Genomic DNA, 14187 nt, shown 5'->3' with positions numbered 1-14187 from the left:
TTTTTTTTCTTGCACAAATTACATGCTCGTCAAAAGCACAATTAGTGGCAATATGTATGCATAATTCACGGAAGTAATGTACATTGATCATAAATGTAATATATTCCAAATAATGCTATATTACGATTCTGTTAAGTTCTTCTGACTCATTGCTAGACCCAGAGCTTGCGATTTAAGTGGTCGAGTTTATTGAATTAACAAATTATTATCACGTCATTTATTCCTCATTATGCTGTGGACAAATAGGCATCAGATCTTAATTTTATTGCTGTTTTATTTTTTCTAATTATTCTAAACCTAAAATAAAAAATAAATGAAATAAATATTAAAATAAAATTTTATTTCTCTTTTATAAAAGTATTTTATATTTATTATGTAATATTAATTATTCTTGTGTAATAATTGGAAATGAAATTGAAGAGACTGCTTTTCATTGTCTTTTTCTGATTTCGTTTTATCGTTTCGCAAGTTTACGTTCAACCCCGCTGCGCAAGCTGTCTTATTTCGTTAGTTTGAATATGTTTTCACATTTCACACTTATGTTTGTACTAATTGTTACACAGTGTAGAACACCAAATTGGCATGTGCAATCGGTAGCTTTTACTTTCATGAAGACTCTCATGAAGATCGAATAAGTAAGACATTGTAGGAATAGGACAAGAAAATGAATTAATACTTAATTATTATTATTTAAGAGTGGGATAAAAAATTTTTTTAATTTTTTATTACACCCGTAAATAATATTAATTAATTTTCTTTTTTTAATTTCCCCTTTCAGGCTGTATCTGTGACTGATAACTTTTGTAGTATAACGTCGAAAAAAAATTGAAACTTAATATAAATAAAGAAAGAACAAATGTACAACTGCTTTATCATTCCTCATAACAGGTTTTAATATTACTGGTGGCAGTGAAATTGCTTGCAGAATAATAAATTTTTCTGCGGTTAAAGCTGCCGCAATTAATTTATCTTTATACAGTTAATTTATCTTTAACATAAAATTGTAAATTATATCTCATTATTGCCATGATTTGAATGATTTAAAAAAGAAAAACATTTTTTACTTTTTGTAGAAGAATTGCAAAATCATGAAAATTTTTATTGGAAGCATATACGTTTGGCGCCACAAAAAAAGAAGACATTTTTTATAAATTTTTTTTCAGAGTCAAGAAACAAATTATAAAAATGGAAATTTTTGCATAATAAAGTAAACGCCTTCTTTTTGTGGCTCTACACGTATATTCCCCCGTAAGCTAATTTATGACTTTTTGTTTTAAAAATTACAATACAATACAAATATTAAAAAATTACAAAGCGAATATGCATTATCATATATTTGTACTAGGTCGCAGGTTCAGTTCACTGTCAGTGATAATCCTCGACGGTATATCTAGCCATGCACACAACAGATGCTCCTATTTCTGCGACATGCGTGCACGCACGCGATTGCATGCATGAATGTCGTGAATACCTATTTACTCTATTGCACGTGAACTTTCATATAGTAGTATACATATGTATATGTATATATGTATACCTATATCTATATATATATATATATATATGCATATTGACGGTGAAATGGCTGACGGGAAGAAAGCGTTGCAGGAAATCAATGACATGTTGTTACGTTGGTCGACTTAACTGGTAAGACAGTATAAGTGATCCTGAAAGTACGCGGTCGCAAGGTTGATATCGCGAGATCGCGACAGCCACGAGCAAATGTTCGCATTAAAACGAAGCGTTCATTATAAGCGTTCATTAAATAAATTTATAATTTAAATTTGATTAGCTCTTTTGAATATATTATGCTTGAATTATTTCTAGTAGCCTGTTCTACAGCCATTCCGTAAAACATAAAAATTGAATAATTTAAAAAATATTTAACTTGAAACGAATCAATTTATGACGACTTGCCTTATATCTGAGCAAAAAGTATTAGTTGCGCCGAAGTGGCAGACGAAACGATATTTAAATTAAATAATTTTAAGTCATTAAATTAAAAAGTCATTGTCTCTAACAATGCGAATAACATTAATGACTCTTTCCATATCCGGTATCGCGAAATTAATGAATGATACTTCAAATTTTTAAAAAATATCTAACAATGTATAAAACAATTTTTTTATTTACATAATATAAAATTTGTGAAAAATTAAAATAAAAAATGTAGAATAACAAGGAATTGAATTTAAAATAATAAAGAAATTAAATGTAAAATAATGCAGAAATGCAAATTTGAATTTTACAGCACAAAGCAAATTTATTTAAATGATAATATTTAAGTAACAGTTTTTGGTGTTATATGTATTATTGAATATTTAAAGAATATTACTAAATTAATTAAGTATTTAATGCGTCTCTTTTTTTGTAATATATTTTAATTTATTCATGATAAGGTGAAACAGGGTTAAAAGAATCGGAATAGTTTTTATTCTATGCATTGAAAAAATGTCTCGACAATAATAATTGGATTAACATATCAAAAAGTAACAAACGGATATTTAGACAGATGGAAATCCGACTCATTCAATAAAAATGAAATCATTAAAATATTCGCAAATAAACGGATATAAATATCAGTTTTTAAATGAGTAATTCGGTTTTTTAAACATTCCGATGATTGTATTTCTAATAAAACGTAATCAGATTTCTGTCCGATTTAAATATCCGTTTGTTACTTTTCAAAAGGATAATTTGATCAAACAGTTTTCTTAGTGTATTTTATTGTGCACTATTTTAAAAATTTAGTTTTAAAACTTTTATACAATTATAACTTGCACGATAAATAAAAACATATTTAAAAAATCTAGATTTGTAAATTTTTAAGTTTATCAGAATATATATTTTTTATTTATATTTAACATTTTGATGAAATCTTTTTCTATATTTTTACAAAACAACTTCTGCATTATCTGAGATTTTAGATCGGCTGGAAAATGCACAAACAAGATGGTTTCGAACAAGATAACTAAAACGGTAAATGCAACTTTAACTTCGCGAATACGACTTCGTTGTGTAATCAATTTCTCCATCGTTTTTCCATTTACCAAGAATTGCTTGACATTGCTTATATCAATTGAAACGTGTAAACTATCACTGTTAGATCTTATTTCTTATTAAAAATTACTTAAAGTTTATTTTACTTTAATGTTTATAAGAACAATCTTAGTCTTTTACGTTTAAATTAAAATATGTACATCACTGAGAGCGTGTTAATTTTATCACCAGCTTGAAGTAATTGTATCAATAATTAATCTTTTTTTCTTATTATATTAAGTGTGTAAAATTTTTTTGATTTATAATTTTTCGTTATTTTTATTATACTGGTTCTATATCTTTTTAATAATATTGTACACTATTGTAGACATCATTCATGCATTATATTTTTTCTCTATCGTAAAATTGCAACGTGTGAACTATTGCGCCTTTCTAGTCTGTTTCCGCAGTCGAAAGATTGCGACTCTATAATTTTGTAGTCGCGCTGTCACGAAAACAGGGTCGATATCAATGACTTTTGCGTGTGACAATGGCAATTACCCGAACGAGATTTTCTTAGATTGCAATGCCAAAGTTCTCGATAATGTTCGATACATGTCTTTTTTTACCACGTTTTTTTTCTGATCATTAAAGGCCAATTACAGTGCGAGAATAAATGCCGTTTCGTTTGAGCCTTCTCGCAAACCTTGATATTGCACAATAAGAACTGTAATTAACGATAAATCACTTGATAAATTTTTTGATCTTAGTTTAATAATCTCCTCGAGATGAATTGTTGCAACGTAGTCTTCAAAATTGACGATGGCCGACTTTACGGCCGTGAAATTACTGGATAACGCAATACTGTTGTATATACGTATTTCCACACCGAAATGCCGCTATGTAAGTGACGATGAAATCGCGCATTTAAGCACTTCTATCGAAAGACGTTAGTACGTAGACACAGAGCTGTTAATAAAACAGTAAAAAATGAGTGGTACAATAGGTCGCTGTCGAAAGACTTTACGTAAAGTAAACGGTCTTAAGTACATGGAAAATTCTTCAGAAAGGTCATGTAGAATTTAGATATGAGAGAGAGAGAACAAATCTTTATTCCGAGATTATTCTAAGATTATCTTAAGTTAATAATGGTCTTTGCATAATAAGATGCTTAAGACTTATTTTTATTTCTTAATAGCGTTTAACATGCGAATTAGAAACACAAGTTAACTTTAATTACACTGATGAAATAATTAGTATTTGATATATTGAATAAAAATCAAGATGAAATAATCTGTGCAGTTAAACTAATTTGTTGTTAAGTATCAAGAGGGACACTTTTTCGTGTTCATTGACTCGCCGGTCATGAATTACTCAAGCATTACTTAGCAATGCTGATAGTATGATTTTATAAAATACAAAAATTGCACGAACTCTTTCTTTGCTTTGTTATCGTGATATTTAAGAAGATAAATGTACATGTAACCAGATAATAGTTATTAAGATCGAGATCGCGAGATCATTATCAGAAAGATGAATATTGCGCGATTTCCTGCTGTCGCAAGCGGATTCCACAGACCGTCTCTGAGTGCATCGCTGGTCAATAAACTCACGTCGCGGCAGACAGAGCAAACGCGTTCTATGAGCGAAAGGTGCATGACTTACTTGACGAACCGGTATTCAAGCCCTCCGGATCAATGTGACATAGAAACGCACTGGACAGGAAGAGGAGCCACTAAAGCTCCTAGTGACACACATTCGTAATTCAAACGTGCATTTCTAGTCTGGAGGATGATTAAAAATTAAAATTAACAAAACTGAAATTTTCGTCTTTTTACTCAATACTTTTTCTACATTTTATGTTAACGATATTTCGTGTTTTTATCAATACATTTATTTAATTATTGCATGACATTATTACAAAAATGTTACGTTTTACAATTTAAATTAAAGGAATGAGATTAAAATATGTAAAGTGATGCTTTATTTTATGATTTTTGAAATAATTTTATTTATATTTTTAAGGTAAAACAAAATTATTTTTTGCTATCTGTCCACCGAAAGTGGTTCTTTACTCACCTTTCATTTCAAGAACCAACATTTTGACACACAGGTAACAAAAAATATTATGTGCAACATATACGGATCTGCGGGATCTACTCTTGCGGGTGCATTTACGAGCAATTAGTCTCACCACACTAGTTGCACAAATATCTATTAACAAACTTAATTCTGTACTGGAAAGATTACAGCATGACGTAAAGTTTCTTAATTTTTCAGAAAATTAATTAACATGTTTTCCGTATTTATGTTTTCTATAGCTTTTTCTCACTTTGTGATTATTTTTTTCTGGGCAATTCTTTTTTGGAATTTTTATGTTATATTTAATGTAATTACGTTAGTCTTATTTGTATAATTAATTTATCCTATATTAAATAGTGCTGAATTTAATAATTTTTTTCATTTTAATAAGTTTTAATAATTTATGCAGTACGCAATACTGTGTAAATGTTATTTATAAATGTATGTGTTTAATGTAAGACCTTTCGTCAATGACCATGAACGTTCGTAACACGATCCACTATTATAAGACCATGAACGCATAATTGCTCATTATTGCAGCTCATTTAATTTATTTGCATGTATTATATTAATATAATTTACACCTGTTTGTGTTGATGGAAGTAAATTCTTATTAATGAGCTTTTGCTTATATATATATATATATACAAAGGATGAATATGTATTACGGAAAGAGAGAGAGAGAGAGAGAGAGAGAGAGAGAGAGGGGGGGGGGGGATTGTTCAAGAATGAATTATATGTAAGGAAAATCTTTTGCAATAATTTATTTTTAAATTTATACGGAAAAAAACGGTTTTGTTAAAGTTTCTTAAAATTAAGTTCTCTCTCTCTCTCTCTCTCTCTGTGTGTGTGTGTGTGTGTGTGTGTGTGTGTACACATTTTAAAATAATTTTGTTAAAATATCAAAATAATTATATAACACATTCAAACTGGTTGCTAAGATATCAAAACTTTTTGCAGCATTGTTTATCACACTTGTGAATGTCTTCCTTTATTATTTTTATGGTCCAACAAAATCAAAATTTAATTTTAGATTTGTATCTAGCTAAATTTTTAAATATTTTATCAAAACTATTTCTTTCAGTATGCTTTACTTATATTGTTATAGAGAATTCTATAATTCGAGTATCTTGATGCATATTTTTAGATTTGGTAGAGAATTTCTGAGAAGTAAATAACTTCTTCCTGAGTCATTCATTGACCGACACGATATAGAGATCCTATTTGCATAAAGATTAGTGAATGATGATATAATAATATATGACGTCCAATTTGCCTGTCATGATAGGCATAATATGCAACGGAATGCTGAGATAAAGCAATGGTAAAATCCCAGAATGTTTAATTATTCAAATCATAAAAGAAATATAAATCACGACGCGGCAAAGAAGAAAGTGAGAAGCAAGGCGAGTATTGTACATTCATCGTAAAATAAAATACAGCAAACGAATGAGGTAGACAGAAATAAATTGGAACAAGTATGTGCTAGCAATACGCGAGAAAAGCGAAACAGCGAAGGAAATGCGTGTTGCAATAGTAGGTGAAACTGTGGTCGGACCATTACAGACCCTTGATGGGCGATAGGAGCATGCGTGTGATGCACGCGATGGACATGATGTTAGGAATATGTGTGATGGACACGCGTGTACCAACACGCACATGAATACTCTAAAGCGAGTGGATGGTACGTCGCAATTGCCGTTAAAAGGACAAATCACCGCGGCAGCGTGTTTCGTAAGGTGAATTTATTGGCGGTCATTTGCATGGTCCTGAAGCAATTGTTGGTTACTCCGACAGCGGAGTAGGTCGTGGAAGACAAAAGGTACTGGTGAAGGAACAACGTGTTAGCGGTTTATTATGTAAAACGTTACTAGAGTCGATAATTTATGCATCAACAGAGTGCAATGTGAAATACCGATAATAGAAAGATATCTAAAATGTACATTGCAAAATGGCACATATCCTTTTCGTGTATGCGAAAATGATTATTACTTGTAAAGTGGAATCAACCGGTAATTTGAGATGTTTGTCTTTTTAAATAACAGCTGGAGAAATGCATAGTTTGATATATATCACTTGAAAAAAACATACATATAAAATTATTCAGTATAATTAAATAAATAATATGAATATGTTTTGTGCGCCAATTACGTAATTAACGTAATTGATTTTAAACAATTCTTAAATCACATCTAATAACTTATAAAAGTTTTCATTGGATTTTGCTAGCGTTATATTGTATCAATTCGTTATTACTTTGATGTATAAAATGAGAAGTCAAAAAAATACGTGCAAAGAGAATTCAGCGCGGAATATTTATTAAACCGTAATAAAAAAGAAATTGTGCACTTCAGTTTGCATATAAATTTACTTGCATATAAATTTATAATGCAACATCTGCAAAAGAATAGTAATGCTAATATAATAACTGAAGCAACATTTTCTGTAGCGTTAGTTTTGTATAATTATTTTTGACAATGTGTAGAATTTTTTATGTTAAATATTAATTGTGAAATAATTTTAAAAACAAATGTTTACGAAAATTTGCAATTTGCAATTAATATTGCAGCTAATAAGTTATAAGACAAAAAGAGATAGTAAAGATTAAATCGGATAAATGCCACAGTTGAAAAGAAGTCTAAGTTTATAAAACTAAATTTTGTATGTATGTGTGTGTGTATGTGTTGAAATATGCTATGTATAGCATTTACATTGAAACTGGTTATCTATGTCCTAAAATGAAAAGCGTTACGTAAGAATTTTAACGATGTTACACCGGCTGATCTTCCAAGAGCCATTATACAATTGATGTAATGTTCAATTTTGCGAAATAGAAATAAGACAAAATTATGATTCCGTGATTTTCATAAGTCACGATTCCCTTTTTTTCAGATAATAAAAGCAAACATGAAAAAATTATTCTACCATTGATCAACGATTAATAGCGTCTATGTTTATTTGACAATATATTTTAATAATCAGCAATATATTTTAATAATCAAATTGAAGATGTATAAATCATATTTCTATCTTGTCTTTTATTTTAAAGCATACTAAAAATATAAAAGTTTTATAGATTGTTTTATATTTACGTCTGAGTATTTGTGTAAAATTTGAACACAATTTTCTTATTAATTTAAGTTATTTAATTTTTTGTTTAATTTTCATTCTTTTGATTTTTGTATAAAATTGCGTTTTGTAGTAATTATTTACAAATTTAATGAAGAAATAATATTACGAATTAAATTAAATTTCTAAAATATATTTTAATAAAACTTTAATAAATATTTGTATAAAAGTCTATTTATATCCACTTATTTGTTTAAAATTCATTTTTCTAAATCTGTAGGAAAATATAGTTATTTACGCTGTATCAAATTAAATTATTTTTTATTTTATTTTTTGTAGCTGGTTTTAAGACCAAAAATTCAAGTATTTATAATTAAAATTTTTTGTCATTGATTAGGAAAAAAAAACCAGAAGAAGAAGCCTTCAGCTTTCAAATTTTAATAACTTTTAGATGATATTGCATGGTAAAAACGTTCACAATTTAGATTGAGATATAAATACTTTCTAGGATTTACTTGTTTTGGTTATAAAATATTTATAATGAATAAAATGCGAAGAGATACTTAAATGCCTGCTATAATAGTTAATTCATTTTGCTCAGAGCACACGAGGGAATGTGTAATTTACAAGATTACACTGCTAATGCACAATAAGAAAAGGACCATTATGCAAGATACACGTACGTATACACAATTATGAAAAAAAAACATTTTTAAATGATACTTAAAATCTATATATTAAAAAGATTAGGAATGCGATAATTATGGATTGTATAATGCTAAAAAGCTATATACATCATTGCTATAATTTACGAATCAATGTTGTCCAGCATTAAACGAAGAAACATTGTGGAAAATATATTTTTTATCCATTTGCATAAAAAGTCAAACGTATACTGCTAAAAATGTTGGAAAGGAAACTTAATTAAAAAAAAAGAGATTCCTACAGGATATAATTATATCATTCAAACTTGTTAGAATATTAGAAAATTTTTGCAATATTACTTATTATTTTTAAATATCCTTCACAATTATTTTGATGGTTTAACAAAATTATTCTCAGATCTGTATCTGTATATATTTATAAATTTTTAGCAAAACATTCTTTGCAGATATCTAAAAAAATAGCTTCTTTAATAGGATATAATCACATTGATCTTTTCTTCTTTTTCGGCCTCCGCTCTTACTCTCTAGTGAAAAGTGAGGTGTGCAGTTTGTCGTCCGCTGTTCGCATTGGCGGCGCTTCCACTTGGTTCCGTCGCGTTGTGGAAAGTTGTACGTGTTTACAGTGTGGTCGCGGTTTTCTGTTATCCAAAGCAGATAATGGTACTAATAACACTAATAATCAGAAAAAGCCTAACGCACGCCTGCAAATACAAAAGTGTGTCGGCACTAACGGAAATTCAATTTAATATTGTGAGGAAACGGCATTTAAACCGTTGCACCATAATGATCGTAAGGATATGTGCGTAGAAATATCGGTTATCATTTTTATTGTGTAAAACGGCATGCTGTTTGCAGCTTCGGTAACAAATATTTACGGATTTGTGTGTGATTATACGGGCAAAGCATATATATTGTTCTACAATGTGGAATAGAAATGTGTTAAATACTAAATAAATAAAAAGGTAAATGAGTTGAATTGTATATTTTAAAAAAAGTCGAAGTGCTTTTGTATTTACAGAGATATCATCGATTAATCGACAGATAGACATGTCAATAAATTTCAAAAATATTTTGTAGTGTCTCTATAAAATTCGAAAGAAACAGTTTATTTATAAAAGAATGTCTGGACTAGTTGATGAACTTTAAAGAAAAAACTTTAGTACTAAAAATCAAGCTTTGTTAAAATGATTTTAATTAGATGTTTGATTAATATTTAATAATATTTAGTAATTACATTAATAGTAATATTAAACAATAATGGTCGGTTTTCAAACAGCTACCAAATGGTTACAAAATATTATTATACTAAATGTGTATATAACCAAGCATTAATTAAAATTAATTTAGCAAAACTTAGTAACTATCTAAATTTATTATTATTATTAAAAATCTTTTTTGATAATAATAATATCAGAAAAGATATTATTATTATTATTAAAAATTAGCATACGTAAACTAGTCGATGCGCAGACAAACAAATTCACACTCAATAGTACGAAAAAAAAGACACATACGATTAGTCTGTATTATGTTAAATGTAGACGTGATTATACATATTTTTCCAACTGTAACATTGCCATTGAGCAAGTAGCAATGCAAACTATCATTAGAGACTGTGAAAATGAATGGGTTGTTGTGATGTTTTTTGCCATTCGTTCTGATCACTTTGGATCGTTTCAAACATGTGCGACCACTTCATATGCGGGTTTATCGAAAGGATGCAGATTTCAGCAATCGGTAAATCGTGCATCTTGCGCAAGAGAATGCCACGTTAACCCAATTAGGGTCTCGCGAGTTTAATGACGATATAAAAGCAAGAATTCCTTTTTATGACAGATTCAATGTTTTATTTGCGACTAAAAGCGCCACAGTTATGCGAGGCTGTTTATAATGAAACTTAGCAATTTGTATGTATGGCGCGTCGTTAAACCTCTCGAACCGTTATGCACCGACTTATATTTATTATACTTGTACGTAGAAACTGGACATTGAAGTTTAGATGACTTTTTAAATACGTGTTACTATCAATATAAATTATATTGATATTTTTTTTTATATTCAAACTTTTGAATGAGTAAGAGTACAATTAAATCAGTTTATTATAGCAGCTGAAGATCTCAATAAATACAGAAAAGAACGAAACTTGTAAAATGTGTTTTCAGTTGACTTCTCAATGAACGTCACCGTGCCGCCTGAAACATTCGACAGAATGTCTAACATCTATAACAACTCCGTAGTGCGATATTGGCAATTTTTGTTCCATGATTTATCGGGTAAGTTCACCTTACATGAGATTACATTTAAAAAGTATTCTGATTATTAAGCTATCGGAACGATGCAAAATAACTATTCTGTGATTTTATATACTTTCATTTTATTAACATCGGAATTAATTTCTTTTAGTCTATCTTTTAATCTCGTAACTTTCGAAGGTAATTTGCTTTCACTTATTAATCTTGTATCAGCAGTAAATAATTTTATAAATTATGGATTTGTAATTCAGAATTGTAATTCAGAATTATAATAAAATCTAGACCATATAGAAAGTTTTATTTTTTTACATTAAAAGACGACAAATGGCACATCTTTTAATTGTAATATTAATTATTTAATAATAATAATAAAGGACAGAATTTATAATGAATCTTTTTCGATTTCAATTTTATAGTTGTTTTATTGTATACATTTTTTTCAGATCCTCGGACCAGAGACTGGTTTCTCATATCGTCCCCTGTACCTGGCCTTAGTATCTTGATCGGCTACCTCTATTTCGTATTGTCATGGGGTCCGAGAAACATGGCACACCGAAAGCCGTATCAACTAAAGAACATTCTAGTTGTTTATAACTTTTTGCAGATTCTTATTAGTACATGGTTATTTATGGAAGGTATGGATGCCATATTGTTCCATAATTACAGCTTGACATGCGAGGGAGTGGATTTTTCGTACAACCCGTATCCTCTAAGAGTATGTATCTCTGAGTTTTTATCCATTTCTTTTTAATTAGGTAATTTACACCCTTGACATTTTATGTTGCTTTTCTTATTGCTATATGATACTTGGCTTCATTACTCTTTCAGTTTAAGTGCAAAGTATTTCTCACTTATTCGAGACAATGCGAAAGTCGCAATTAAACTTTTCTAGCGCGATAAGAAGAGAGATAGAATAGCGTCCCCTGGTTATAGCTTTATTCTCCTGCGCGATATTTGTTATAGGTCGCAAGAGACATTTACATTTATTTTCTGGCGAAACTCACGGAGCTTCTCGACACGGTGTTCTTTGTATTACGCAAGAAGGAAAAGCAAATCACATTTCTTCATATGTACCATCATACCGTGATGCCAATGATATCATGGGGCGCTACGAAATATTATCCCGGTGGTCACGGCGTCTTTGTAGGTATGTCAGAACATAATCATTTTTTTTTCTAATTTCTCTCATTTGTACACTTCCGCCATTATTTACGGATCGAATCAAGATTGTACATGCTAATTTCGACATGTGTTTCCTTTGCAGGGATTATGAACAGCTTTGTGCATATCATCATGTACACTTATTATCTTCTAGCAGCATTGCTACCTCACCATCAGCACAAACGGTATCTCTGGTGGAAGAAGTACATTACTAACCTACAAATGGTACGAAGCAAACAAATCAATACTTAATGAAGCTGCTTTCCAAGACTGCCATATTTTTTTATAATTTTTATCAATTCTCTACTTTAATAATTTGTTTTTTCCATAATATCAGCTTATTCGTATCTGTGATAATCTTTTTCGACAGATCCAATTCTGTATGGCCTTTCTGCACAGTTGCCTATTGTTGTTCTATGACTGCAACTATCCGAAATGGTCGGTTGTTCTTGTACTGCCGAATGCGACGTTCTTCTATTTCCTTTTCTCGGACTTCTACGATAATGCTTATACCCCCAAGAAAGAAAATGAAGGCGTAACGCCGTCGATCCAGAAATCGACCAAAGCAAACGGCGTCGTGGAGAAAGTAAGCAGCCACGAGATACCGAATGGAAAAGGGAAAAGTGACTAAACAGGTACAACCAAAAAAGGAGACGATCGCAATGAGACGGTCACTATCATTTCACTTAAATCGCAAGGCTGTCTTCATCCCGCTAATCTAACTGATGTATCATCTATAACGTTCCACGCGTTTGGACGTTCAACGCGCGTTGAAGAGGATAACGTGATTTAAAAGGTGGAGACACATTTGCGCAAACTGAACATTTATCCGACAGTTGAATCTTCAAGCCTTTTGTACAAAAGCGATCCACTTATTACGCATTTTCCTGTACAATAATAAATTTTTATCGAACAGCTAAGTTATCAAAAACTGCAATTACGCATAATTAACACATAGAATATTTAAACCATTGTATCTTATATGTATGCGATGTAGACGGATAATGAAAAGATTACTTTCTTACTACTTGTATTCCGTTTATCTTTATTTATATTATTTATATATTGATAATTTTGAATGATACGAGATATCTTGCAGCCTGTGCTGCAACAAACTTTAATCGCAGTTGAAAATTTACGATTTCGAAAACAGAGGTTTATCTTTGCCAAAACTTTTTTGGACTAAGAATAAATTATCTGTTCTGCGTTTTCAAAATCGACAAAAGAATATTTTACATCTTACAATGAATCTTATACGTCATCGAATTGCAAACAATCGGTATCATAAAATTTTTATTGCTGTATAAAATAATCATTCTTTAGAATGTATAACACACTGTATCACTCCTGTCATTATTATATAAAGCAATATTATTTTTATATAACAATACTGAAGAACATTTTGGAAAATTAATTAATTTTCCTGGAATGCAGAGAATGCACATCGCAAAATATTTACTTAAAGCATTGTGTTATTATCTCCATTTCTAAAAAACGATGGCTGATCTAATAACTTTATAATAACAAGTATATTAATTGATAACAGTACATTAAATCTTGACTGGAGTGATATTTTTCGCAATAAGTTTTTTACAGCTTCTTTAGTGTTTCGTAGCATTATTACTAAATATAACGATCAAGCTAATTTGAGATATTATTCTAGCTTTAGTTTACAATTGCGTTTTAAGTCCGACAACCATATCGGCACGCAATTACAAGTCACAAACATTTTTTTACAATTGTTGATGTAAAAATATTATTAAGTATCAAGATCCGCTTAAAAAATGACGCTTCTTCTTATTTCTTGTGTTATTTTCATATCGGTCTAATATCCAGCTTATTGACAACAGTAGTTGCCTCTATGGAATTATGCAGATTTAATTGTAACAATATAATCGCAAATTAAATTGCGATTTATTATAAGGAGGGTATTAATGAATCGTTGTGATGGCAAGCTAATAGTTTTGTATCTTTACAAC

The 14187-nt window shown here is 29.8% G+C and overlaps 1 protein-coding gene across 4 annotated transcripts in view; it reads left to right on the top strand.

Moving 5' to 3' along the window:
- The window catches only part of LOC105829987 (elongation of very long chain fatty acids protein AAEL008004), a 70582-nt gene extending 57743 nt beyond the window's left edge, over positions 1-12839 (top strand). For 2 of the 4 annotated variants that reach the window (XM_028193465.1, XM_012669085.3), the window contains exons 2-6: positions 10958-11068; positions 11491-11762; positions 12011-12194; positions 12312-12433; positions 12579-12839. In XM_028193465.1, the coding sequence (XP_028049266.1) occupies positions 10969-11068; positions 11491-11762; positions 12011-12194; positions 12312-12433; positions 12579-12839 (939 nt within the window). In that variant the 5' untranslated portion in view covers positions 10958-10968. Of the gene's footprint in view, positions 1-8484; positions 8810-10957; positions 11069-11490; positions 11763-12010; positions 12195-12311; positions 12434-12578 lie in introns of those variants that run through there. The other 2 variants (XM_036292474.1, XM_036292473.1) reach the window with 2 other exon arrangements.
- Positions 12840-14187: the final 1348 nt, after the last annotated feature.

Source organism: Monomorium pharaonis, chromosome 9 (assembly GCF_013373865.1).
Source record: "Monomorium pharaonis isolate MP-MQ-018 chromosome 9, ASM1337386v2, whole genome shotgun sequence".
Taxonomy (NCBI): Eukaryota; Metazoa; Arthropoda; class Insecta; order Hymenoptera; family Formicidae; genus Monomorium; species Monomorium pharaonis.
This window is presented reverse-complemented; position numbering and strand designations above follow the sequence as displayed.